Source organism: Carcharodon carcharias, assembly GCF_017639515.1.
Source record: "Carcharodon carcharias isolate sCarCar2 chromosome 27 unlocalized genomic scaffold, sCarCar2.pri SUPER_27_unloc_24, whole genome shotgun sequence".
Classification (NCBI taxonomy): Eukaryota; Metazoa; Chordata; class Chondrichthyes; order Lamniformes; family Lamnidae; genus Carcharodon; species Carcharodon carcharias.
This window is the reverse complement of record NW_024470640.1, coordinates 14,145-41,545: the sequence shown is the minus strand read 5'-3', so window position 1 is coordinate 41,545 and position 27,401 is coordinate 14,145. Positions and strand designations below refer to the sequence as shown.

At 40.7% G+C, this 27,401-nt stretch overlaps 2 gene segments (V, D, J or C); both read right to left on the bottom strand.

Moving 5' to 3' along the window:
• Positions 1-6,522: 6,522 nt before the first annotated feature.
• Positions 6,523-24,178, bottom strand: LOC121273915. The segment is given in 7 exon segments: positions 6,523-6,806; positions 6,946-7,073; positions 12,359-12,688; positions 13,186-13,491; positions 17,105-17,416; positions 18,366-18,665; positions 24,098-24,178. Coding segments are annotated over 7 exon segments (1,404 nt in total).
• On the bottom strand, positions 24,109-25,885 carry LOC121273916. The segment is given in 3 exon segments: positions 24,109-24,187; positions 25,297-25,665; positions 25,791-25,885. Coding segments are annotated over 2 exon segments (399 nt in total).
• Positions 25,886-27,401: the final 1,516 nt, after the last annotated feature.

The following is a 27,401-nucleotide window of genomic DNA, read 5'->3' as shown; positions in this document are numbered from 1 at the left end:
ATCAAATTGTTCTGCCTCAGATGTGAATGACACAACCAAATAGGCAGCTCCACTCAATATCGACAAACAGCAGAGACGGGGAAATATGGGATATTGCCCGGTGCTTTCAGCAGAATGAAATTCCGGCGTCAAGAATGGTCAATCTAGAGCAGTCAGCAGCTGCTCATGTAGAAGAAGAGAAGCGGGCTGAGAGGAGAAACACATCTCTGTGAGTGTGGTGTTAAAAAAGAAAATATATCAAACGGCCACCGTTACAATGTTTATACATCTTTCAAAAACTGGGTGCCTCTTGATGTCCTTGCAACAAATGCATTGGGATAATATTGAATGTTACAATGCTCTCAATCAGCGAATCATTCGATGGGAATTATTCAATCGCTGTCAATGTGAACAACACAAAGTATCCACATTTACACCCTGAGAACAGTATGATAGCTCAACCATAGTCTGATTGTCAATAGTGGAATATGATCACATTTACACTACGATTAAAGTGTGATAACGCAACCACAGTTAGACTGTCAGTAACAGAAGATGACCAGGTTTACACCTTGAGTAAAGTGTTACAATTCACCTTCAGTAACGATGCCAGTGACACAATAGAAAGGCATTTACACTGTGATAACTGTGAAAATGCACTAGGAAGAACTGTGTAAATAGCAGAATAAAATCACATTTACCCCATAGTAATATGGTGGTAACGCACCCACAGGAATGATATGCATTATTCAGCAGAACTTTCGTAGGTGTAACTGGAGTAAATTATAAAATTAAAGGATACAATGGTATCGGATTATAGGAGGACAGTGTAGAACAAAAGGGAAGAAGTTATACTGGTGAGGTGAAGGATCCAGGTCGTCAAAGAGATGAAATTCCCATTTAAGCATAGTGATATTATAGCACTGCCAGCGAGAAATTGCAACCTTAACAGTGAAATATTATTTCACGAACAACGAGAAATTATACCACCAACAGGGTAATATTACACAGCTAATAACGAGAAATTACACCCTTATTAAGGTGATATTATACAATTAACAGCGAGAAATTAGCAGGATAATATGATAGCACTAACACTGTGGAATAAGACTTTTGACAAGGAAATATCATGCCACTGACTTAGAAAAATGGCACACATAACAATGTAATAGTATGCCATTAACAGTGAGAAATTAAACATTTAATGACAAAATATTAGACCAGTAGCAGCGAGAAATTATGCCAAAGGGAACAATTATATTGTCAAAATTGGGGCTTTATACCTATAAAGTGGGAAATAAAGTATTGTAAGAGGGGGAAAATGGGGGAATTTAAAGTTAAATTAGGTTAAAAGAGGAAAATTGCCCCGTTAATGCGGGGAATTATACAGGCAAAGGGGGAAATGGGGGAATTGGGCATAACATTATGGATACACAACGCTTTTAAATCGTGGAATTGCGGCAGCTAACCAATTTCCGTATCGAATTATTGATTACAATACTTTACTTGGAACCCCGATAGCTGCAAGGACTGGATAATAAATGGCAAGTAGCAGACCTTTTGGTGTCTCGTGCATTTCCAGTAGATGTTCTGAGTGCGTTCTGCACTACAATGAACGGTTGTCATATTTATGACTGATGTCAAGCTCCAGGGAGACATTTAGGTGGTTTGATATTTTGCTTTAATTACATTAATTGAAGAGAAAGACAGATTAGCTGCTACAGGACTGGTGTTTATGTTCTGGGGGAATGGAAAGTGTTTTTTTTCACGGGAGTTGACTCCCAGAGGTTGCAGCGTGATCACCGTTTATTTTCTTATAAAAAGCTATCGACCTGGATTTTGTAGTCAGGGCTGAATCAGAGGCATTTGGCACTGACTGTTCAGAGGAATCGAGTTTGACTAGTTCATTGTCTGCCGCCAGAATTTAAACAATTGTCTGAAGCATCTCGCACGGACAAAGGATGTGTGAAAAGTAACAGAGGGGTTATTTCTGGCGACGGCACGCCTCTCCTGACGTCACGAACAGAATACATGGCCCATGGGGTCACTTTGCAGCCCAAAGGCAGATGAGTGATTTATTATGATTTGAAACACTTCAAAGCATTTTAAAACTTTCCAAAACCTTCAAACGGTTTTTAACACTTCAAAAGCCCTTTAAACACAACGTGATGCACAGGTGAATGTACCCTATGGCATAAAATGACTCCGAGGCAAGCATTTTCAAACAGGACAGGAAATGGGCATAAAGGCTGTGGGGTTGTCATGCGACATCCGATGTTAAGATGCTTGTTTAATGTTGGAAACTTCAAAGTGATTTTTTCAAAGCAGCCTAAAGATAATTATGCAGCCACTGCTTTGGAAAGTATGAACTCCATCACCTTACTGCAATTCTCTCATAAAACTGGTCATGCTGCTTTACGCTTTCCATTTCATAGCCTTCCGGTTTCAAAAGGATCAAGGAAGGCCAGGACTGGTTGCCAAATATTCCTGTGTGCAAGGTGTGCAGGAAAGATTTGGCAAGAAGAAAAGGAAGGGGGTGACTCTATTGATTAGCGAGAGCATTGCAGTGCTTTAGGAAGAGAATGTCCCAGAAAGTTCAAGGACAGAGCTAAGGAAAGAAAAAAGTGCTCTGTGTAGCCTATCGGCAACCAACTAGTGGGAATGATGTAATGGAACAAGTCCGCAAGGCAATCAAAGATAGGTGCAAACATGAAAGAGTAGTTCTAATGGGGGACTTTATTTGCCTGAATATAAACCAGGATATTAGTAGTGTAAAGGGCAGAGAAATGCAAGAGTTCCTAGATTGTATTCAGGAGAATTTTCAAAGCAGTGTGTGTCCAGTCCAAAAGGAAAGGAGGCACTGCCAGTCTGGTTCTTGGAAAATAGATGGGCTAAGTAGATTAACTGTCAGTGGGGGAACATTTATGCGACAGTGATAATTATATCATAAGGTTTAGGATGACGGTACAAAAATATAATGGGAAATCCAGGGTAAGAATAATGTACCGGCGGACTGCCGACTTTAATTGGACAAGAACCAATCACGGTGCAGTGACGTGTGGAAAGCAGTGTGACATCATTCACTGAGGACCAATAGGAGGCGGCACTGTCATTGTGACGTCATACCCAGCTCATGCCTGCTGTTCATTGAAAAATGATTTCCGTTCTCATTAAAATAACAATTTAATTTCAACATTCATTGGACCATGGCATATATCGAACGGGATTGTTTTTTTCCTGCACTGAATAAGCAGCGAGTGATCATGGGCCGTCTGCAACCTACGCTCAGCGGAGAGGTTTGTGCCGCCTATGGCCCCTGACCCAGGACTGACGCCGAGAGTGTGAGCCCTTGGCATCTGAAAGGGTCTGTTCGCCCAGTAAGTCTTTCCGAGCCTGGGAAAGGACAGAGAAACTGGGAAGCACATGGAAACATAGATTTTGGAGCAGGAGAAGGCCATTCAGTCCCTCGAGCCTGCTCCACCATTTATTATGTTCATGGCTGATCATCCAACTCAATAGCCTGCTCCCGCTTTCTCCCGGTATCCTTTGATCGATTTAGCGCCAACAGCTATTTCTAACGCCTTTATGAAAACATACAATGTTTTGGCATCAACTATTTTCTGTGGCAGCGAATCCCACCTGCTCAGCACTTTCTGGGTGTAGAAAGTTCTCCTCACCTCAGTCCTAAATGGTCCACGCCGTATCGTCAGGCTGTGACCCTCCGTTCTGGGCTCCCCCACCATCGGGAACATTCTTCCTGCATCGACCCTCTCTAGTCCTATTTGAATTTTATAGGTTTCTATAATATCCTCCCTCATTTTACTGAGCACCAGCGAATCTAATCCTAACTGACTCAATCTCTCCCCGTATTTCAGCCCTACCATCCCAGGAATCAATCTGGTAAACCTTAGCTGCACTCACTCTATAGCAAGAATATCCTGCGTCAGATAAGGAGACCAAAACTGCACACAATATTCCAAGGGTGGTTTCACCAAGGTCCTATATAATTGCAGGAATATATCCCTGCTGCTGTATTCGAATCCTCTCGCCATGAATGCCAAACATACCATTTGCCTTTTTTTATCGTCTGCTGCAACTGAATGCTTACATTCAACGACTGGTGTACAAAGACACCCAGGACTCTTTGCACATTCCCCTCTCTCAATTTATAGCCATTCAGATAATAATCTGCCTTCACGTTTTTGCTCCCAAAATTGATAACCTCACATTGATCCAGATTATATTGAATCTGCCATGCATTTGCTCGCTCAATCAGCTTGTTCAAATCACCCTGAATCATCTCTGCATCCTCCTCATAGCTCGCCGTCCCACCCAGCTTTGTGTCATCTGCAAATTTGGAGATGTTACATTTAGTTCCCTCATCTAAGTCATTAAAATATATTGTGAATAGCTGGGGTCCCAACACCGATCCATACCGTACCTACCAGTTACTACCTGCATTCGGAAGAAGAGCTATTTATTCCTACTCTTTGTTTCCTGTCAGCCAAACAGTTTTCTATCCATCTCAATACAATACCCACAATCCCGTGCGCAACGGCGGCGGTTATGAAAAATGCAGCTTCGGGAGGAGGGAAATCCTGAACGGTAAAAGTAAAATATTCCGGTTGCTGGAATTCTGAAACTAAAACAAAAAATGCTGGAAACACTCAGCAGGTCCAAGAGCACCTGTCGTGAGAAAGACAGAATGAACGTTTCGAGCCCATATGGCTTTTGTTCAAGGGCGAAAGGCCTCCGAAGAAGAATAATACGGGCTCGAAACATTACCTCTGTCTTTTTCTCCACAGATGCTTTCAGACCTGCTGAGTTTTTAAATCATTTTCAGTTTTTGTTTCAGTTGTCCTGAACTGTAGTGAGGGAGAAGATGAGAGAGAGATTGGGAGAGAGAAAGGGATTAAGCATTATCTCCACCCATTCATAAATATCATTCCAAGCCTTTAAGAGGCGTAGATAATTTTTCTCTGCCGAACCCTTCCTATATTCAACAAGAAGGAACCTCGCGCCTGAACGCTGGGGTTTTAGAGGAAAGCGGCTCCATTTCAGAGCGAAACTGTTGGAAGATAGAAGATGGAGAGAAACTTCTGCTGATATTCCAGAGGTCTGGAGGCTTTGAAGGAACTTCTGACGAAACGATAAAGCAGATGGAACGAAATCCCTGGAGTGATAAATTCAAAATACCGCGGATTCTGGAAATCTGAAACAAACACAAAAATGCAGGCCTGACAGCATCTGAGGAGAGAGAAACAGAGTTGAATGTTCGAGTCCGCCTGAAAAAAGGTCATAACGACTCTAAATGTCCACTCTGTTTCATCCTCCACAGATTCTATCAGGCCTACTAGCGTCCCAGTGTTTTCTGTGTTTACCCCTGGGGTGCTGTGCAGTGAGTACAGGGAGTTGATTTCAGAGGGAATGGAGCAGGGGGAGAGGATCCTTGGGACGATGTTCAGTGAGTTCAGGGAGATGGTATTAGTGGGAATGAGCTGATCAGGGAGACAGTTCATTATCGAAGCAGAAGGGAGAATGACAGGGCTAATGGATTTAACAGTAAAGGTGGAAGTGGAGAGTCAGTGTGTGTTTACCGGAATAAGGACCGTGTATATGCTTAACAGAAAGGGGTGGGGCAGGGCGAGGTGCGGGCTATGTCTGTTTCTATATTTCAAAAAAAAATGCGAAGCTCGAGTCTCAGTATCCGATCGGCCCCAGGATCTGAGAACACGCCCCGTGTTCATGGTTTCTTGCTGCATAACGTTGAACCCCGCCTTTGAGTATTTTCGCGGTTTTGACCCCTGGTATGTCCAATAGAGCTAAAGCTCTGTAATAATTTGCAGGATTTGTACTTAATAAGCTATCAGTGCCAGATACGCCCTAGTCCCTGGAAACGCCCCTTGGTTTGTGCCACGTATTCTGCCTGTGTTATATATCTAACCTGTGGCATCACCACCTTTAAAGTGTTTAATCGGAAAATACAGAGGGATCTTTACCTTGTTTCTAACCCTGGCTGCACCAACCGTTGGAGTGTTTGATGGGGTATTGTAAAGGACGTTTTCCGCTCCACTTTCCTGTCGTGTATCAGCCTCCAATGAAGCCGAACCATACAGTTTGTAATTGCCAGACATGTGACTGTGACCGTCCAGAGTGAAATCACCGAGGTGACCCTCCCTGTTCAATCATTCCGCCTCAGGCAATAGCCAGAAACAGGCAGAGGTAAAGGTCTCCTTACACGGATGGGACGATGGGTGGCGCAATGGGGCCTTGGGTACAAAAAGATCCCAGACAGGACTGGTCAAACTGTGAGAAATGTGTAATAGGGAAAATGGAGCGGCGTCGATGGGCTTTGGAGAAAGGAATTCAGCAAAGTCACAGTTAGTTCACTTTTCATTCCAGATTTAATAGTAGTTTCAGAGAATATTTTACAGGAAAGTTTATTTTAAAGTCAACAGAAGTGAATATAATGCCTGAGGTCACGTTGGGAACAGAACACATGCGCTCTGAGTTGGTAAACTTTATGTACCACTGGAATTAAGATCAGAAAGAGAAAACAGCGGCTCAACGAAAGGGAAGAGGGCCATAGTGAATAAGGAATGAGAAAAGTTACTTAATTATAATTGAAATCCTAACTCTAGGAAAATTAGATGCTACAATTACATTACAATCATTATCATCTCGCACATTGATACAGGAAAACGGAAATACTGTTACAGGTTCGGTTAAAGGTCGGGATCACCACGAGAACATATTTGAAATTGGAACACAGAGATCTGAACAGCTGACGAAAAGCTACGGGGTCCAAATTTAACCGATCACTTGATCTGTAAAAGAGGGAGAAAATAATGAAGCAGATGTTTATGATCTGGTGCATTTATTTATATTTTTTAATTGTTCAAATATTTATAAAGTTTTCAAACCTCTTCTGTCAGATTGTAGTGTTAGTGGATTGAATCCTCTCACCTTCACCAGAGTGACGGCAGTGCTGTAGGAAATGCTCAGGAAGAACAGGACAATGAATGTGGAAGCGGTTGTCCAGATGTTCCCGTTATCGTCCTTATTGTCTTCAATCCAGATGCGATCTGTGGAATCTACAGGGATATAACCGAGAAATTCTAATTACATTCTTATTAATCGAGGGTGCCTTATTGTTTATATATATATTAATTTTATTCTATCTTCCTCAGGCTTTTGATCTGTTCAGTAATTAAATTTTCAATGCATATCTATTAATGAATAAGTGACTCTCAACAAGCTCTGTCTGTTATTAACTCCACAGCTGCTCTCACTATACATTTCTCATCCTGCCCCTATTGGAAAATGTGTTTTTATTCCTTCGATGCCAGTTTATTTTGGATGAATTTAGTACGACCTATCACTGGATTATATTATGATGGAAATTGCAGGAGGTTTGCTAATTGATCACAATTATTTTAATGATAAGTACTGATAGCTATTAATTCCAAGACTCTGAACTCTGTTAGATATCTTATGTGAATTTTGATCTTGTTTGTTTATTTGTGGTGGTAATGTTTGGCACATAATTAACTTAAATCATTTTATGATTTGGAATATTGCTTCAGCGTGTCTCCTGGCTCTTTATGTGTTCCCAGCAATTTTTGGAAGATGTGTCCTTTAAAAAAACATTTGAAAGAGACTTTCGTCTATAGCCTGGCATTTGCTTTTGTGCTTTTTAAATATTTGCGTATATGTGCACGAGTATCTCTTGCTCTGCCTTTAACTGTGTTTGTGTGCCCTGTTGTATGAGCGTTGATGTGTGTGTTCATGTGGCATGAGTGTTGATATGCTTATTTATGTGTGGCCCCCCTTTGTGTGTATGTTTGTTCATTTGTTAATGAATGTGTATCATTTGGTAATGTGTCTATGTGCGTTGATGTTTATGTTCACTTATTAATACCTGTGTTAAAGAGTTTGTTTACGTCCATGCCTGTTAATATATCTGATATTGTGACTTTTTATGTTCTAAGTTTGATATGTCAGTGATTGTGCCCCCATGGGCGTTGAGGCGTGCCTTTAGGGATGCTTCTGGCTATGTGTTAATGCATGTTTACGTGTCTATGTTTACTAAGGCGTGTGTTTATATGTCTTTGTTTTATTTTGAGTCCGTGAATGTATTCATAGTTGCTCTTGTTCTATGTTTGTGAAAATGTTACTGTCTGTTCATCTATTTGTCTGTGTGCCCGTGTGCCAATTTTTAATGTATGTGTAGAAATGACTATGCATGTGCACTATTGTGTACGATAGTGTGTCGTTAATTCTATATTGTTATGCTTGTTGAAGCATAGTAATGAACATGTTCGTGCATTTATTAACAGGTCCTGTCTCAGTCTGCTTACGGGGTTGTGTAATTTTGTAATTGTGTCTGTTGTTTGTATCCATGCATGTGTGTTTGCATGTGTTTGCGCACACTCATTTGCATGTGTGTGACTGAGAGTGCATGTGTGTGAGAGAGTATCTGCGCTTTTAGATGCCTGCCTTTGTGTGCGCGTGTCTGTGTGTGTGTCTGTCTGTTTGTCGAGATTACGTGTATATTTCTGAGTGTGAGGTTGCATCTGTGCATGTGTATGGTGTGTTAATGTAAATTTGCATTTCTGCATATTTTCTATGCATATGTGTGCTCTTGTGAGTGTGCGTGCATGTGTGTGTGTGTGTGTGTGTGTGTGTGTATTTGTGTGTGTGGGTTTGTTTGTGTGTTTATGCCTGTGCATGTTTATCATTGTGTGGGTCTGTGTTTGCATTTGCATTTGTGTGTACATGCTCTGTGTACATGCGTCTGTGTGTCAGTTTGTGTGTATATGTATGCTTGTGCTTGCACCTGTTTGTGTACGTGTTCCTCTTTTCCCGTGCCTATGTATGAAACTGTGTGCTTGTTTCTGTGTGCCTGTGCATGTTTGTGTGTGTGTGTGATCTTCTGCCTGTGTGTGTGTTTGTGTGTGTGTATATTTATCAGAGTGTGTTGGTGTGCATTTAGATGTGTGTTTGTGTGCTCTGGTTGTGTGACTCATTTTGTATATGTGTGTATGTGTCCATGTGTTTGTGTGTGTGTGTGTGTGTGTGCGTGTGTTTGTGTGTATACGTGTGTGCGGGTATGTATATATGCCCGTGTGATTGTGTGTGTATGCGTGTACTTGTGTGTGTGTGTGATTTTGTGTCTGGATGTGTGTGAGCATGTGTTTCTCTTTATGTATGTATGTGTGCATGTGTGTGTCTATGTGTGTGTCTGTCTGCCTGCGTGTGTGCCAGAATGTGAGTATCTCTGTTTTGCCTGTATGTGAGCTCGTTTATGCATCTGTGTGTGTATGTCTGTAAGTGCATGTGTGTGCATGACTGCGTCAATGTCTGTGTGTTTGTGTCTATCCAAATGTGTGTGTGTGTGCGTGTGTGTGTGTGAATATCTGTGTGTGTATGTCGATGTGCGTGCCTGTTTACATAGGCTTGTACGCGTGCTTGTATGTGTGTGTGTGCCTCTGTGTCTGGCTGTGTGCTTTTGTGTGTCTGTGTGTGTGTCTGTCTTTGTTTATGTGCTCGGATATGTGTGCATGATCCAGTGGGGTGTGTGTGGTTGTGTGTGTGTGTGTGTGTGTGTGTGTGTGTATGTGTATGCTTGTTTATGTATGTTTGTGTGTGTGATGCCTCTGTGTCTGGCTGCTTGCTTTTGTCTGCCTATGTCAATGTCAGTCTGTGTTTATGTGTTTGGGCAAGTGTGCATGATCCAGTGTGTGTGTGGGTGCGTTTGTCTTTCTGCTTGCGTGCGTGCACGAATGTGTGTATGTCTGTGTATGCTTGTATGTGTGCTCGTTTATGCATGTGTGTCTGTGAGTGCGCACGTGTGTGCATGTCTGTGTCAATGCCTGTGTGTGTGTGTGTGTGTGTGTCAATCCAAGTGTGTGTCTGTATATGTTTGTGTGTGTGTATGTATGCATGCATGTGTGCCTCTGTATCTGTCTGTGTAATTTTGACTGTCTGTGTCAATGGCAGTCTGTGTTTTTGTGTTCGGGCATGTGTGTATGATCCAGTGGATGTGTGTGCATGAGTTTGTGTATGTGTGTGTGTTTGTGTGTCTGTCTGCCTGTATATGTATCTGAATGTGTGTATGTCTGTGTAGAACTGTATGTGTGCTCGTATATGCATGTGTTTGTCTGTAAGTCCATGTGCGTGTGCCTGTCTGTGTCAATATCTGTGTGTGTATGTGAGTGTGTGTGTGTGGATGTGTGTGTTTGTTTACGTATGTTTGTGTGTGTGTGTATGTATGTATCTCTCTGTCTGTCTGGCAGCGTGTTTTTGTCTGCATTTGTGTATGTCTGTCTGTGTTTATTTGTTAGGGCATGCAAGCATGATCCAGTGCGCATGTGTGTGTGTGTGCATGCGTGTGGATGTGTATGCTTGTTCATGTTTGCTTTTGTGTGTGTGGGTGTGTGCCTGCCTTTGTGTATGTGTGTGTATGCAGTTTGGTTTCAGTGCATGTGTGTATCTCTGTGTTTGTTTGTCTGTGAGAGAGGGAGAGAGATTGGGTGTGTGCCTTTGTTGTGTGTGTGTGAGTGTATGTGTGATCTTTTGCCAGGGCGCATGTGAGTCTGTCTTCGCCTGTGTGTGTGTGTTTGAATGTGTGTATGTGTTTGTGTGTGTGTGTGTGTAATTCTGCGTGTGTGTGTGTGTGTTTATGCATATGTGTGTGTGTATTTTACGTACTAGTGTGTGCATTTTCCTGTCACTGGTTGTGTGTGCATGTGTTTGTGTCAATGTGTCGCTGTGTATGTTTGTCTGTGAGAGAGAGAAAGAGTAAGATCATGTGTCAGATTGCGTGTGTGCCTTTGTTATGTGTGTGTGTGTGTCTGTGTATGTGTGTGAGAGACCTTGTGCAACGGTGTGTGTGAACCTGTCTTTGACTGTATGTGTATGTGTGTGTGTATGTGTGTAAATATGTGAGTCTCAGTATGTATGTGTGCGTGATCTTGTGCCAGGATGTCTGTGTCTGTCTTTGTTTGAGTGTGTGTGGGTGGGTGTGTGTGTGTGTGTGTGTGTGTGTGTGTGTGTGTGCATGTGTGTGTTTGTGTGTGTGCGCACTCGCATGTGTGTTTGTGTGTGGATGTGTGTGCTTGTTTATGCATGTTTGCATGTATGTCAATCAGTGTGTGTGCGTATGTGTGTGTGTTGCTGTGTGTGCGTGTGAGTCTGTGTGTCTGTGCGTGTGTGTGTGTGTGGGTGATCTTGTTCCAGGGCATGTAAGAGTGTGTCTTTTCATCCCTGTGTGTGTGTGTTTGTGTGTGTGTTTATGAGCTTGTGTCAGTGTGTGTGTTTTTTTATAATTGTTCCATGTATCACTGAACATCAATAGCGTGGCCTGACCATGAAGGTATGATCGATGGAGAACAATATTCGCCATTCTGTGTATTACTGTGTTTTTTGTGGGGTTCAATGTGTGATCAAGCGATAGAATGCAGCAATTAAACAGAAGTACCCAGAAACATTAGAAACAGAACAAGAAAAATAGGAAGGACGGAATCAGCAATTCAGTTTTGCATTTTGAAAAATCATCAGCAACTTGTGATTTACAAGAACAAGAGATTGAAAATCATTTAAAAACATCATGTTGCACTATGTTTGCCATGACTGAAGATTACAACCTGAGCGCAGGAAGCTAGAAGCCGCCTTGTATCTGATCCCATAACACAGACAGCTTTCACTACTAAACCCTCTGCTCTCGGACTGGGAGTTTAGTGAGTTAATGTTCCGCTCTCCACTCCCTCTCGTTGGCTAAACAATTTCCTCTCCAGTTGTCTCATCCGGTTGGCGATGTGCAGGTACATTGTATTAACTAATGCACTCCCTCCTTTCTATGTTGGCTAAGTGGAGATACATTTCGCCTTCCCGTGTGACCCTCACTTCTGTTCCCAGTCGGTGTGATGCAGCAACATCCGGCTGGTAGAAGTTTGAATGGATGGACGAAAATTGCAGCAGGAACAATGGGATCTAAATGCTGCTGCTGTGTGTGCTTGTGGGAAATGGGAAATTGTCAGAATTCACCTCAGCGAGGGGCAAGTTGGTGAAGTAACTTTGCAGAATTCGGTAATGAATGAGCTTTATTCTGTCTCTAACCCAGGGTGTATCTGAGCTGGGAGCACTGATTGCACAAGACTCGGGTCTAAGACCTGTAAATTTCCGACATCAACTAAACAGGCCTAACATTAGCAAAACTAGAAAAAACAATTAATTAAGTGGCTGTGTATTTAATTCACAATTGGAGGAATATATTTATTATTTCTACTAATGTACGAAATGTAAGCGATAGATTCTCATTGACAAGAATTAACAGTGTCCATCAGTGCAAGGGAAATGTTCACAAAACTCGGTTTACCACTGGATTTATCAACCGTTCTGTTGATGAATTTCAAGGGAATCGCTTCATGTCCCACCACACAGGAATACGAAGCGCCGCTGGCCCACTCCTCCACTGCAATGGATAACAGGCTGTACATGAAGAAGGTGTTATTGCCGTTCTCCGCCATCACCTCGGTGTTCTTGTAGTTCCCCGGATTCACCGGCTTGTCATTGACAGTCCACTTGACGAAGATCTCTCGGGGGGAGAAACCTCTCACTAAGCAGCTGAGGGAGATGAATTTCTGAGCGGAGACATTTTCAGCCGGGGGCAGGAGGACAGAAACGGACGGTTCCCGCGGATATTTAGCTGCAAAAAATTTACAATAAATGTCAAAAGAAACTGGACAATTCCAGGGACAATGGCACCTGTGGTTAGATGTGAGAGAAATGTGTATTATTTTGACTTTTCAACATCTCCATTTTCCACTTTAGGGTCTGACTGGCTTTCTAGCTCGGGGCAGATGTGGATGCAATCATTTACTCTGAGAATATGTGGGATTGGACTGCAAAGTTTCATTAGTAACAGTAACAGGCCATTCGGCCGAACAGCTCTGTGCTGGTGTCTGAACTCCACACCAAGCACTTCCCACATTATATAATCAAACCCTGCAGTACAGTTTCTTGTTCATTCACCTACTTATGAATTTACTGCTGAAATGCATCATTTACGGGCCTGGGGGTTATAGTTAATGGAATTACCAATCAGACTAGCTCAATAATGCACTGTAAACTAATTATTGGCTCTTAAACTTACAGTGGGAATTTGCACACTGGCTCACTTATTGATTCATTCTCACCACTCACGTTCTTCCTTGTGGATGGAATTTCTTAAAGGAGTCGGCAGATCCTGATGGCTCACCACGCAGTAGAACTCAGCCCCACTCAGCCAGGCTTGTGTTGAGATGTTCAGGTGGCTAACCACGCTGTTAGGATCCTCTCCCGGCTGGACAGCAATCTCTGATTTCAAAGGCTTCTGTTCTTGTGTCCAGGACACGAGGACCCCATAAGGGGCGTTACTAACGATACAGGTTAAGGTCACTGTCGCCTCCAGTAAGACCTGTTCTATTGGCGGCGGCTGTAGAGTAATTACGGGATCGGTGCAGTCGGAAACTGTGAAGCAGAAATGAATGTCAACCAAAACATCATCTTCAGAATCAGAAACCCGGTATACAGCTTTCACTCTCACGACGGGAATATTTATTTGACCTGCCCCTGTCGTGTTAACGCCTTCATTATTTGAAGGTCAGTGACTTGCAATAATTCCGGGAGACTCCATAACATTCCCTAGGTATTTCCAGCCAGAACCACTGGGACTGGATAAACCAAATGCCAGTCCAACGATGTGAATAAATTCAGGTACAATTTTTTTATAGACAGATTATCACTTGTCCCGAAATCAAGGAATCAGAGAATGATAGAATGCTAACAGTGCAGGAGGAGACCATTCAGCTCTCTATGTCTCTCGGTAAGAATAATGTGTGCTTTAAACCCATTTATCCTCTCCGTTCTGTCACGTGCGATAACATTTTCAAAGAAAATGTTAATCTCTGTTTTTGAAATGTCAATTGATTCCCAGCCTCAGAAATTCTTGGGGAAAATGAAAGTGATAATATTTCACAGTGTGAGGAAAACGTTGCCACAATCACCTTCCTCAGAATTATTCTATCTCTAATTTGGAGGAATAAACATTTTCTCTCCACTTCCAATTGCATTAATTAACCGAAACACCGCAATTCGATCACTCATTAGACTTTCGTACTCAAAGTAAGGCAGCCGAGACTATGAAAAACTGCTATCAGCGCTGCTCAGTCTGAAAACAGCAGGAGAAATAAAGTGCACATCTTTGTCAGAATAGAAGTCGTGGGCAATCACCAGTAAAGGCCTGCAGACACCGATCCTATTTACAATATGATCAATCAATTTCGGATAAAAGTAAAACCAATGATTCATCACTCAATGTCCAAATTTTGAACAAAATGAACCATGTTTTCAGAGTTGATGGAAACCTGGACACAGGGGGATTCTGATTCAGAACGAACATGGGTTCAATCCCCACTCCAGATGTTTGATCACAAGTGTAGCTGATACCAGCAATGTAGAACTGATCGAGTACTGTATTCTGAGAGGTACCGACTTCAACATCAACTGTTAGGGCCCGGGGCTCCCTACTTTGTCAGTGTGACATCACATTTCCCCAAATTCTTCCAGGTTTTGCGTCGTCCACAAACCTTTAAACTGTCCCCTGCAAACCAATTTCTGCATCATTTATATATATAAATATTTATCCACTTAGCTTTTGTCCATTTAATTCCATGATCTATAACTTTCCTCACAGGTCTGTTGTGTGGCACTGTATCGAAAGACTTTTGGAAGTCCATATAGACCATATCAACGGCCTTGCACTCATTAACCATTTCTGTTATCTCTTGAAAAACCTCCAGCAAGTTAGTTATACAGGATTTTCCTTTAATAAATACATGATGGCTCTTCCTACTCAATCTACATTATCCCATATGATATTAATTCCATCCGGAAAAATTGTTTCTAGAAGTTTCCCCACCACCGAAGTTAAACTGACTCTTCTGCATTTGCAGAGAAGACTTCTACAAAATCTTTTGAACAAGGCCGTAATATTTACAATTCTCCAGTCCTCCAGCACCTGCCCAAAATGCAGGGAACGCTGAAAAATTATTGTCAGCGTCTCTGCAATTTCCATTCTCACTTCCTTCAATACTCTTGGACACATCTCACCCAGTCCCGGTGCCTTATCCACTTTAAGTGCCGACAGCTGATGCAATACCTCCTGCTTATCAATTTTAAACCCTTCTAGTGACTGCGTTTCCTCCTCTGTCACCATGGCTTGGGCAGCATCTACCTCGTAGGTAAAGACAGCTGCAAACTATTCAGTTAACACCTCAGCCATGCCTCTTGCCTCTATGGGTAAATCCCCTTTTTGATCCCTAATCGGCCTATTCCATCTTTTACAACCCTTTTACCGTTCATATGCTAATGGAATACTTTGGGATTTCCTTTTGTGTTAACTGTCAGTCTTTTATCATAATCTCTCTTTGTTTCTCGTATTGGCTTTTACGCATCCCATCTGAACCTTCTGTATTCAGCTTGGTTCTCAAATGTACTTACTACCCGACACCGGTTATACGCACATTTTCCCTTCTTTAACTTCATTTCTATCTCCTTTGCCATCCAGGGAGCTCCAAATTTGTTTCTCCTGCCCTTCCCTTTGGAGGGAACATACTTTGACTGTACCAAAACCATCTCCTCTTTGAAGTTAGCTCATTGTTCAGCTACTGTTTTTCCCACCAACCTTTGGTTCCAGTCTATCAGGCCCAGGCCCATTCTTGCCCCACTGAAGTCCGCTCTCTGCCAGTTGACTATTCTTACCCTGGATTGATCAATGTAATTTTCCACCATCATCCTAAACCTTATGATACAAAGATCACTGTACCCTAAATGCTCCCCTCCTATCGGTTTGTTTACTTGGCCCACCTCATTCCCAAGAACCAGGTCTAGCAGTGCCTTCTTACTCCTTGCACTTTACACTGCTGTAGGAAATTCTGCAAAGTATGATCTAGGAATGCTGCTCCCTCATTGACCCTTACAGTACCACTATCCTAGTATATATTCAGGTAATGTACCCCTCCCCCCACCGTTATGACTACCCGATGATGTTTGCACCTCTGTTATTTCCTTGCTCCTCTCTATCTTCCCACTAGCTATTGCGGTCTATACATTACACCCAGCAAAGTAATTGCACCCTTTATACTCCTTTGCTCCAGCCAAATTGGTTCTGTCCTTTAATGGCCTGACACATCCTTTTTCTCTAGTACTGCAATACTCTCCTTAACTAAAAATGCCCCAATGACCCCGCCTCCATTTTATGTCTTTTCCTGTCTTTTCTGAACATCTTGTAACTAGGAATATTTAACACCCAATTCTGCCCTTCCTTAAATTAGGTCTCCAATATCGCCCTAACATCACAAGACAATCTGTGCCTGTAACGCCCAAATTTTATTAACTATATTCTGTGTATGCACATACATGCTGTGCACTGCTGATTTAGACTTCATTGCATGCTCCCTTACCCCGACTCCATCTATTAACTGGCTATTCCCTCTTTTAGTGTTAACTGCCTCTCTCAGAATTCATTTTCCCTGCTATTACTCTCTGACATTCTCTCCTTGTTCCCATACCTCCTGAGTTGGTTTGAACCCTCGCCAACAGCAAAACCAATAATGTTCTTTAGTACCAAAAGCCAAATATTGCTGGAAATCTGAAATAAAAATGAAAAGACGACTTTCGAAATGCTTAGCTAAAGTGTATCTGTTTCCTGGGCAACATGTGTCCCTCAACAAGTAGAATGAAATAAATAAATAAATAAATACTGTCAGCATTTTGTTCCAGTTTCTAGGAGACTGTTGTGCAGCAAACCGCTGCTGAATAATCTACTTTACGACAATGAGCACATTTCCACTGTCATTCATTGGCTGCTAAGTGTTTTGGGAGTATCCGATGCTGGGGAAGATGTTGTATAAATGATAGGATTTCTTTAGTGTGCTTTTGTTTCCTTTGGAAGGAAACACAAACGGGCAAATTGGCAAATAGGACACATTCTCTGACTTTTAATCATTCCAAAATAATTCTTGGTTTGGACAGTGATTGACGCCAAGAATGGTCTTGAACTTTCTCATGTTATGTCTCTTACCCTCAGGTCTGGTGATGTTTAGGCTTTGAGTGACCCCTTTATGAGTCACCTGGCAGGTATAGAGCATGTGACTGAACCAGTCCCCACCGGGGACTGTCAACCGACTGGTCGCCGAGAAGTTCCCATTCACTTCAAAGCCGGGAGAGGTGACGAAGCCCGAGGCCATGGCCTGTCCATTCTTCAGCCATTTCACCTTGATTGAATTTGGACGGAAATCAACAATTGAACAGACGATGGTTGCAAATCTGCTGCTTGTGATTTCTTCACTGGAGCTCACGGTGAGGAGAACAGTTGGATGATGCACCACAATACCTGCAAGAAAACACATATTATTTGGAATTAGGTTTGCTTCAAACCAAACAATTAAAAACTGTAAAACTATTTGCATAACATCCAAAGGACAGAACCAGGCCAGCCGGCCCCATAGTTCAATGCTGGAGTTTAGGACCGCACGAACATCCTCTAGCCTTATTTCACCTCACAGTAGAAAAAGAAAATCTCCTTTACAATCTCCCTCATGTATTTGTTCAGATTCCCCTGAACAGAGTCTCGGTAATGTCTCACCTACAGGAATTCCCACATTCTGCTCACTCTTTGTATAAAGAAGATTTGGAATAGCCAATCGTTTCTTTTTAGCATTCTGTTTTAAACACGAGCTCTAATTCTTGTCTAATCTATCAAATTATTTCAGAAGTCTGAGGACCTTTATTTGGTCACACCACAAATTTTTATTTTGTAGAGAATAGACCACCAGCCTATTCGCTGTTACTTGACAGAAGTAACCTATCAGCTCTGGCAACGTCCTTGTAAATAGTTTAGCTCCTATTGCAACGGCCCTGTAGCATTCTCCTTACATGGAAACGAGAATTACATACAGTATACTCAGTATGATATGGAGGGGATAACTGCACACAGTACACCTATTGTGATGTGGAGACCTGAATTATACACAGTACACTACGTTGTGATGTGGAGAACAAAACTGTCCACAGTGCAATAACTGTAATGCGGAGACCAGAGCTGTACATATCACGCTAAGTGTGATGCGGAGGCTAGAACTCTACACAATCCACTAAGTTTGATGTGGAGAATAGAGGTATCCACAATACACTTAGTGTGATATGGGCACCTGAATAATACGCAATATTCTCAATCCATTCTAAGCCATGTGATGCAGAATTTGAACATAACTCATTTGCTGACCACGTTCACCCTTCACCCTGTCCCGCCAGTGCCGTCCTATGCATCCCAAAACACGAACCTGGCATTTCCTTCCGCCAGACCGAGTCGCTCCTTCGAACCTCGCAGTAGATTTTGCTGCTTCCCACCTCGGATTCGGTGATGGTTAACTCGCTGCTCAGGGTGTGGGTTCCCTTCTTGTTCAGCACTGATGGGTAAGTCTTCAATCCAGCTGTGATCGTCTCTTGATCTTTCTTCCAGGAAACGCTGGTGATTTCGGGCGAGTAGTCCGCAGCCAAGCAGCCGTAGGTGACGGAGCCGGCAGTGTTTGCTTGTTCACAGGAGGAGAGCAGAGCGTAGAGGGTGGGAGGAGACGGTGTCGCTGGGAAAGAAGTGTCAGTTGAACAAGTTAAAAATTTGATTCGTGCTTATGAAATAAGCAAATTGTTCGATGTTTAAGATTGGTATCATTTATTTCCAAAATATCCCGGTCATAAACTGCATTTACGAGTTGATATGCCCGACGGGACACGCCGCCATGATGGCCAGTCTTGTACACAAGATGAGGCGCAAGTCGGAAAAGGGAAATTCTGCACATGAGGCTACATAATTGCGAGTTAAATAAGGAATATTTTAACCTGGGCTTCCTCCAGGCTTGCTCCTCTGTTGAGGAAAACATCAATCATTCCTCAAACTGTTTCACTTTGGACCTTTCCACATTATTTCCACTGAGCTCTCCCTTAAGGTTTTTTACTATCAACCGTTTATCACCAGAAAATGACTAATTTAATGCAGTAACATTTAGCTATCTCTGGGCCAGGATGGCTGATTATCTTCCATGAAGGTCATCAGTGGGCCAGAGAGGTTTTTATACTAATCTATTATAGTTTCATGATCAATATTTTGTTCTTTTCAGGGGATAAACTTGGATATTGCTTGGCAGCATTTGCTCTAAAGATTGTGTAACTCCGACTGGTTAATCGACTAGCTTCATTAATTACAAATTTTTAGCACTTTTATAAAGCATGACCCAGAGTTGATCAATGAGACCAAATGATAGCATGAACAGTTGGCTTTCGGCCAATCACAATTTCGAATTAACTCTCCAAAATTGCCAATCTTCAATGATGTTTAGAAATAATGCATTAAAATCAACTACTTTTGTTAGATAAACAGGTTGATAGGTTTGTAGCTAGACAGAGATTTAAAGAGATATATAGATCTGTAGAAAGAGAGTTAAATAGATAGTTAGGCAGAGTTAAAGAGATAGATAGTTCGAGATAGAAAGTTAAAGAGATAGATAGATAGATAGATAGAGAGACAGATAAGCAGGTGGATAGATAGATAGATTGATTGATTGATTGATCGATAGATAGATAGACGGATAGAAAGGGAGAGAGATAGATATAGAGATAGTGATCGACAGATAGAGACAGAGAGAGACGGAGATACAGATAGATAGTTAGATAGATAGATCGATCAATCTGTCGATCTTTGCATCGATGGATGGAAAAATGGATGCATGAATAGATACATGGGCAGATAACGGCGATTCATCTACATTGCCCAATCAAATGTTCACAGTTCACAGACTGAACTGATTAGATAGAAGAGAGAACATTGAATTTCCACATCAAACCCATCGTCCGAGTAAAGCCCTTAGAACAAGAGTAAACCTACCTCTATGATAGTTCATCAAATACCGTTAGGACGCTTGGGATCGGGTTGTGCATTGAATTAAGTTAAATTCATATTTTGCCAGCTTTCATTCCCACCGTAGTTTGTATGAGACACGGAGTAAGGCACTATACTGTCCATTTAATGTGCACAATTTATTTCCAGATTCGATTATATCGCAGAAGGTAACGTTACAGTCACTTCCTTTAACTGTCCTGAAATTGTGCTTTAGATCAGGTCAATCTGATTCAAATATTATCTGATATTGAAAATGTTCAACCATCATCCATTCCTCACAAACTTGGCTTTTTTTTCGAATGAAATGTACATTAAATTAACGATCAGCTAATTCATTGGAGGAATTGAATCATTTACTTTTGCATACTTATTTCGGAGCACTCAGTATGCTTGATACTAATTAAAGTTCCTTGAACATTGATAATGCCAATACTCTCATGTCAGATTCAGAACTGTTGAATTATACCTAAGCTCTCTTTGCACAGTTCTGTGAAGTGCTGTATTTCATGAATAGTAATGGTGGGATGCATTCTAAAACACCATCTATACTGCAATTTTCGTTCAAACTTGCATTTAGACTGGACTACCAACCCAACCCCGGTTCTGATACAACAAACACTGAACAGATAAAATATCTTTCTACACTTTGCATTCCTTCTGAATTGCACAAACTGGGGTACTGATATTATTTCTGAGACAGCTTCTCAAACTTAAGCACAGATTTGCACCTTTCTTGGAGATAAAAACTTCTTAAATAAATGATTCGAAATGAATTCCTGAAATGCTGGAGAATGAAGCAGAAAGTTCACAAGCAACCAGGAGGCGCCTGATTCTCACACAGTGACCACACACAGAGAAACAGAACAGACGTAAACAATGCAAAAATCATTCTCTTAAAGATAGATTTCTCCAGTATCCATTAATCCATTTGAATAGATTAAAACTTTTGTAAATTTATGACCACGTCACTTCTCTGAAATTAAGCTGATTCTAAATGGAAAAACTCCCTTTGACGGGCCGCAATTTCTCCCTATCTGTGTGCAGTTTTCACAACAGCCTTAGTTTGGCTGAGAACAGGTACATCAAAATAATTTACGTTCAGGTTAATTGATGTCTATAACAGGGACATTGTAACAGAGCAAGAATTTAACAAATCGGGAGATATTTACACTGAACTCCAATTAATCACTGACGTTAATTCAGAACTAATTGTAAGCATTGAAACTGCTGAGGCAAAACACGAAGGTAATTAATTAAATTGTACAGCAATATCCAATGGAGCTGAAGGCAGTTGAGTAAGAAACATGTTGCTTTCCAAGTTAATTGAAAATAATTTTAAAAATGCTCCAACCATGAGTTTTAACTTTAATCCTGGACTTAGCGCAGCCCATTTGAGAGATTTTTTTGTAATGAATTTGCATTGATCTTGGACTCAATTTACACATTGTTGATATTTTACCCTATTATGCCAAATTAGTTAATGATTTTATTCTTCTTCTGATTTGTCTCTTGTTAATAATAGGCTTAATTTAATTAAGGTGACACTTCTTAAATTAAACAAATAATTCCATACACATTCGGACATATATATTATGTTACTTTTAATAAATTAAGATGATCAAAAATTTTATAAGAATGTGCTCCTCTGCCTACACCCGTGTCAGCTTTTCATGTTTGTGGCTATGTTGGCACGACATAAAAGCTCTTCTGTTCTAAACGTGCATTGCATATGATAGATTTATAAGTGGGGAACTTAAAATTGTTCAAACACTATCCGGGTAATCACCTTGGTAATAAAAAATGGAATGCATCATCCTCTAGTCACTATAGCAGGACCCCGGAGTTGAAATATCAACCCACATTTCAACAGCAGTTTTATCTTTAATAATTAATGTAGCCCTGGCAGTTTACGCCATTTTCGGAGCCTCCCATAGATAATAATACAGCCAAGCTTCGACAAGTCATTCCCGTAAACCACACAATGCACGTAAATGAGTTTTAAATATATAATGAAAATAAAATGCTGCGGATGCTAGAAATCTGATATAAAAACGGAAAATGCTGGCAAAACTCAGCACGTCTGGAAGCATCATTGGAGAGAGAAACAGAGTTAACGTTTCGAATCCGAATGACTCTTCTTCAGATCTCTGCTTCTCCATGGACAGATGCTGTCAGGCCTGCTGAGTATCTTTTCAGCATTTTCTGTTTAAATATATAATGTTACTTATTGAAATTAAGATCCAAAATCATCAATGTAGAACTGAGAGACAACAATTCCTCTGCTTCACCTGAGACACTGAAACTCATCGAGCAAAACGAACAACGATTTTAATGAGAATTAAAGGCTCCCATTTAATTCAACCCATATATCTCACAGTTTTGCAAGGTTGGTTGTTGTTCTTCATTTGAAAAGTTACATTTATAATTAAGCCAACCTGCTTCAATAGCAATGTTTGTCCATCTCCCGCCTTATGCATTCCGGACTTTCTCTGAACTTGAATAGAATTATTGAGCAATTCCTTAACTGCAAACTGTTTAAGATTAGCTTAGTGATAATGGGCTACACCAAAATTGAAGGAACAGTGCTGTTTGGCTGCACCACAAAGCTTCAGCAACCCGGCAGATATATTAAGTTAGCTTGCTGCAATTTACAAAATGCATTTAATATTGATAATTAATTAGCACCTTTCAACCTGTGTAAACCAGGGAGCAAACAATTAATTTAAAATCCCTGTTTGAACTAAACACTGCAGCGCGATCAGTGTGTATTATATTAAAAAAAAACAATGAAAATTGCTGGAATCTCTGCATTTGTTCTGCTGATATTAATTGTGCTGCGTTTTGCAGCAGAGTTGTGGATAGCACAGATTATCTGCTAAATGTCTATCAATACTATTTGTTATTGTTGTAATCTCGGGAAATTTTATCGCGTTATAACCGCTTGAGTTATATTCATTTAACTCCCCATCACAGTTCAAATTTGCTGGTTATGTACTTTAACATTGCATTATTACCTCAAGTATTAATTAGGAATATCGGAAACAAAATATTAATTTTTGAATCTGCAATTAGCACTGAAATAAAAATGCATCAATATATCTATCAATCTTGATTAAAAAGCCTACCTGCTTTATAACTATAGCCCTCCTTCACAATGGTTTAAGTACATAACCAACACACGACATTTCACGCTGTAGAATCAACAAACAGGTCCACGGGCTTTAATTGTTCAAAGTAACCCAGGCACATACTCTCCTCAGCACTTAACACCAAATCACAACAGCCAGGGACTGAATCCAACAACTGCTTAATTACCTAAGTCCTTTCAGCAGAATCAGATTCAACATTTCAAATAAACCTCAATACATCGCATGGAAATCGCATTCATTGAACAAGTCATTTATTAAAATAAAGCGAAATATGAAACAGTGGAAGAAGAATTGTATTTCGATGCATCATGTTTAATGCATTGTGTTGATTTTCACTGTATATTTTAGTAATATCTGGCGATATTACTGCGTTTTAATGTTTCAAGTTGTTTACATTTAAACATGACCCAGGCAGTAAATTTGTTAACTCTGTTGTTCTTAGTTATCGTAGCATTTCACTTATTTAAGATGAACGTTGGTCAACATTATATTGATATTTTTCAGCGCAGTTAAACACAAATAAAAATGGTAAACATGTATTTTAAAACCCATAGTTTAAAGTGGCATTTTGACCTTGATAGCACTCGGCTTCCTGTCTACAATCTTATTGCCAACACTTTTAATCACAATGTTTTCAGTCGATTAGAAAACTTGCAGCAATCAGGTGTCACAGATTTTAAACATGGTAGAAAAACCAAACTGTTTAACAAAACTCAGGTATTTAAAGTAAGCCAGGCACAAATCCTCATCAGCAGATAAAATGCAAATAACTCAAAAAAGTCCTTAAAATTCCCAGAGCATTTTTTTGCCGAGAAGCAGGAGAATTGTTCAATCCCTTTGCAGCATAATTAAATGAAACATTGTAAACACAGAATGCAAAGTTTCGGTTAATACATTAATGACTAAAATAAACAGAAATGTGAAACAATAAAGCAAATCCAACAGCGCAGAATGAAGGCATGTTTCTTACCTGCAGTCACCGTCACCATTGTTCCTTGGCCCCAGTAGTCAAGATAGCCACAGTGTTACATTCGCTGGTCTGGTTCACACAATTACAGTTCTGCACACAAGGGGAAAACTTCAATGTTAATTTAAATGTTACGAACCTAGAGGCAAAGTAAAATCATGGTCGACTTTATCAAAAATGTAAAATTGTGAAATATTTTTAAATCTTTATAAATTACAATGTTTTATTTGTATTTCACAGAGTAACTGATGATCATGCATTGAAATCAACAACCATTGATTTAATAATTAACACTTTATCACCTCTTGAAACCTGTCAATTAGGGAGTTCCAGGTACACATAGGGCTTTGTTTAATTTAGTTGTAAAGTAAGAAAAATGCATTGACCCAAAAACAATCAATTAGCCCCGACGAGGTTTTTGCATTAACAGTAACGGCTGTGCCATCCTGTATCACTGTGAGACGCACCATGTCAGAAACTGCGGCGGACTGTTAAATGTGACATAGAGAGATTCAAATCCACAGCGGCCTGAGAAACCTGATTCTGAATACTCTAGGAATGTATCACTGTGATATTTCAGTTAGAACTCTTCATTATGTTTATAAAGCGGATCAAAATACACCTTTAACATATGTGCCCCTATTTAGCGAGACAATCAAAATTAGTAAATACGAAGACTTTTATATATTTTTCGTAATTCAGTGTTCCTTCAAACCCTTATTGTTGGTCATATTTATCTTATTTGACTTTCCTGCTGTGATACTGATCGCAGATTTAATCAACGTCCCTCTCTGGGGTATTTGTATGAGGAGTTCGCTATACACAGCACCGTGACCCCCGTAGTACCACAGTGACATGAGCAAGCACATATACTGCTCTCACTCACTGATTGTTGCTATAAGAAATAAGACCTTTCAGTCAGCAGAAGACTTGCGTATTTTGATTACAATTCATCCAAGAGTTTTACTCAGGATCAGAACTTTGGGCTAAAATTATCCCCATTCACTCAATAATTTGCCAATAATTCCATTTGGCTCCCGGTCGTCAGTTGTGCACATTCTAACCCGTATCTGTGCTCTTTAATATACAGAGTTAGTCTTTTGTTTTTGTTTTTATTCTTCGCCATTTTATTGCTTTGGAAAATGTAACTTTTCAATCTAGGTTCAATCACATCTCTTAATCTATTTTGAGCTAATACTGACCTCTGATTCACTGTAATTATTCTTCTGCAGTTTCTGTACGAGCTCTGGGCTTGTTCAGGTCACTGTGGTCTCTTGCACAGTAATACCTCGCGGTGTCTTCGGCTCTCAGATTTTTGATCTCAATATAAGTTGTGGACGAAGTTTTTGATGGGATGATTCGACCTTCGACTCCAGACGCGTAATATGTGGTTGACGAGGGGTTTTTGTAAACAAGGAGCCACTCCAGCCCTTTCCCAGGAACTTGTTTAACCCAGTGCACATAGTAGCTGTCCAGACTGAATCCGCTCACTGAACAGGACAGTTTGCGAGATTGTCCCGGCTTAGCGGTCTCTGAAGCCGGCTGGGTCAGCACGATGGCGGATTGGACATCTGTTAGCGAATGGAAAAAATGTAATTACATTAGATACCAATCAAATCAGTGAATGAAATAACAACACGATATCAGAAAAGAAGCAGACTTCTGTTGTATTACTTATACAGTCAGGGCTACTCACAGGTGAAGTAAGCCAAGAAGAAGCAAAGGCACAGCGCAAATCCCATTCTGCAGTCTCTGGGTATAACTGACTTGGGAGCGTGACTCTGTTGTAGCGACACCTGCGGATTGTGAACCAGGAGCTGAACTGTCCCGCTATTTATACCGGCTAGAGTTAAATAAGAGAGAGAGAGAGAGAGACAGAGCTGGAGAATGGGAGTCACTCTCCTCCCCTAGTTAATAACCTGACCCCTCCTCTCTTTTCCTGTCTGGGTCCAGCTGTATAAACAATTTTTAACCATTAATAATCGTGTTCACAAACGTATCTTTTTAGATTGTCTAATTATCCTTTGGAATGAGATACTATGTCTCCAAAGCAGGTTTAGTTTTAAATTGATTCAAGGCAAATCTTTGAATTCTCAATAAACACCTCACATGAGTTAGTGTCCAATTCCTCTCACATGGACGTAAACGCTCCCATGCAATTATTTGGAAGATCAGGAGAGATCTCCCCTGTGTCCAGGGCCAATATTTAACACTCGGGCAACATCGCAAAATCATATTATCTGGTGATTTATCGCAGTGCAGTGTATTGGATCTTGCTGTGCGTGCATGCACGGCCATGTTTCCTTGCACTACGTTGGTGATTATATTTTTAGAAATAGAAAATCTTCCTTGCCTGTAAAGAGCTTTAAGGTATCCTATGGTTGTGAAATGCACTGTGGAACTTCAAGTCTTTCTTATTTCCATTGGCCCCTAATTGTGGGATCAAAGGTGCAAATGTTACTGATATTTGTCCAGAGAAAGCGATGATATTTGTGCTAGGACATAGAATGTTTCGGAGTAATATCACTTAATTTCAGATATAATCCTTCGTGAAATGTGCAGCTTCTCTTTAAAACAATCATCCGTGAATCAAAGTTCCACTGGATCTCAGTTCACCTGTGTGAATACTGTTCTTCCATTTCACACTGAACTATTCTAAATGCGATAAGTTGAGATTTACACCGAAGAGTCTTGTGTAATGAGACTACACAGTCCAGCCGAACCCTATTTATTTGAGAATTAAATCACAGTGCCTACCTTTCTAATTGATGTGACATATGCATCCCACAAACCATGGGGATATATTTAGCAACGCAGATAAAACAATATCGATCAGGCTGAAACCACTAATTCAGAGACTTGGGGCATCGCGAGTTTGATTTTTTTTTTGATGTTGTTAATTTTCACCAAGGAAGAGAAATCATTGAATTTATGGTGATATTAAAGCAGTTGTGTTCAGCAGTTCAGATGCCAACACAAACTGTACCAACGAGTTACATATGGAAATATAAAGCCTGCCATTACAATTGTACTAACATTTCAGTGAATAATTTGAGTTCCCAGTCAGTCAGTCTCCAGACTGGGATTGTAACTCCACCGACTGCAGGTGTAAAGTAGGAACTTATTAAATGAATCAAACATTGGTATTATAGCAGTTAATGTGTTCTTTATATCTGTGTGATAGCAGCTCAGCTGGCATTTCCTTCCACAGGATTGTAAAAGGACTTCGCAATTATCAGAGTCAAATTGGCCTTAATTAATTAAATTCTCAAACTCATTGTATTGTTGTTGTCGCATTTATCTTGTT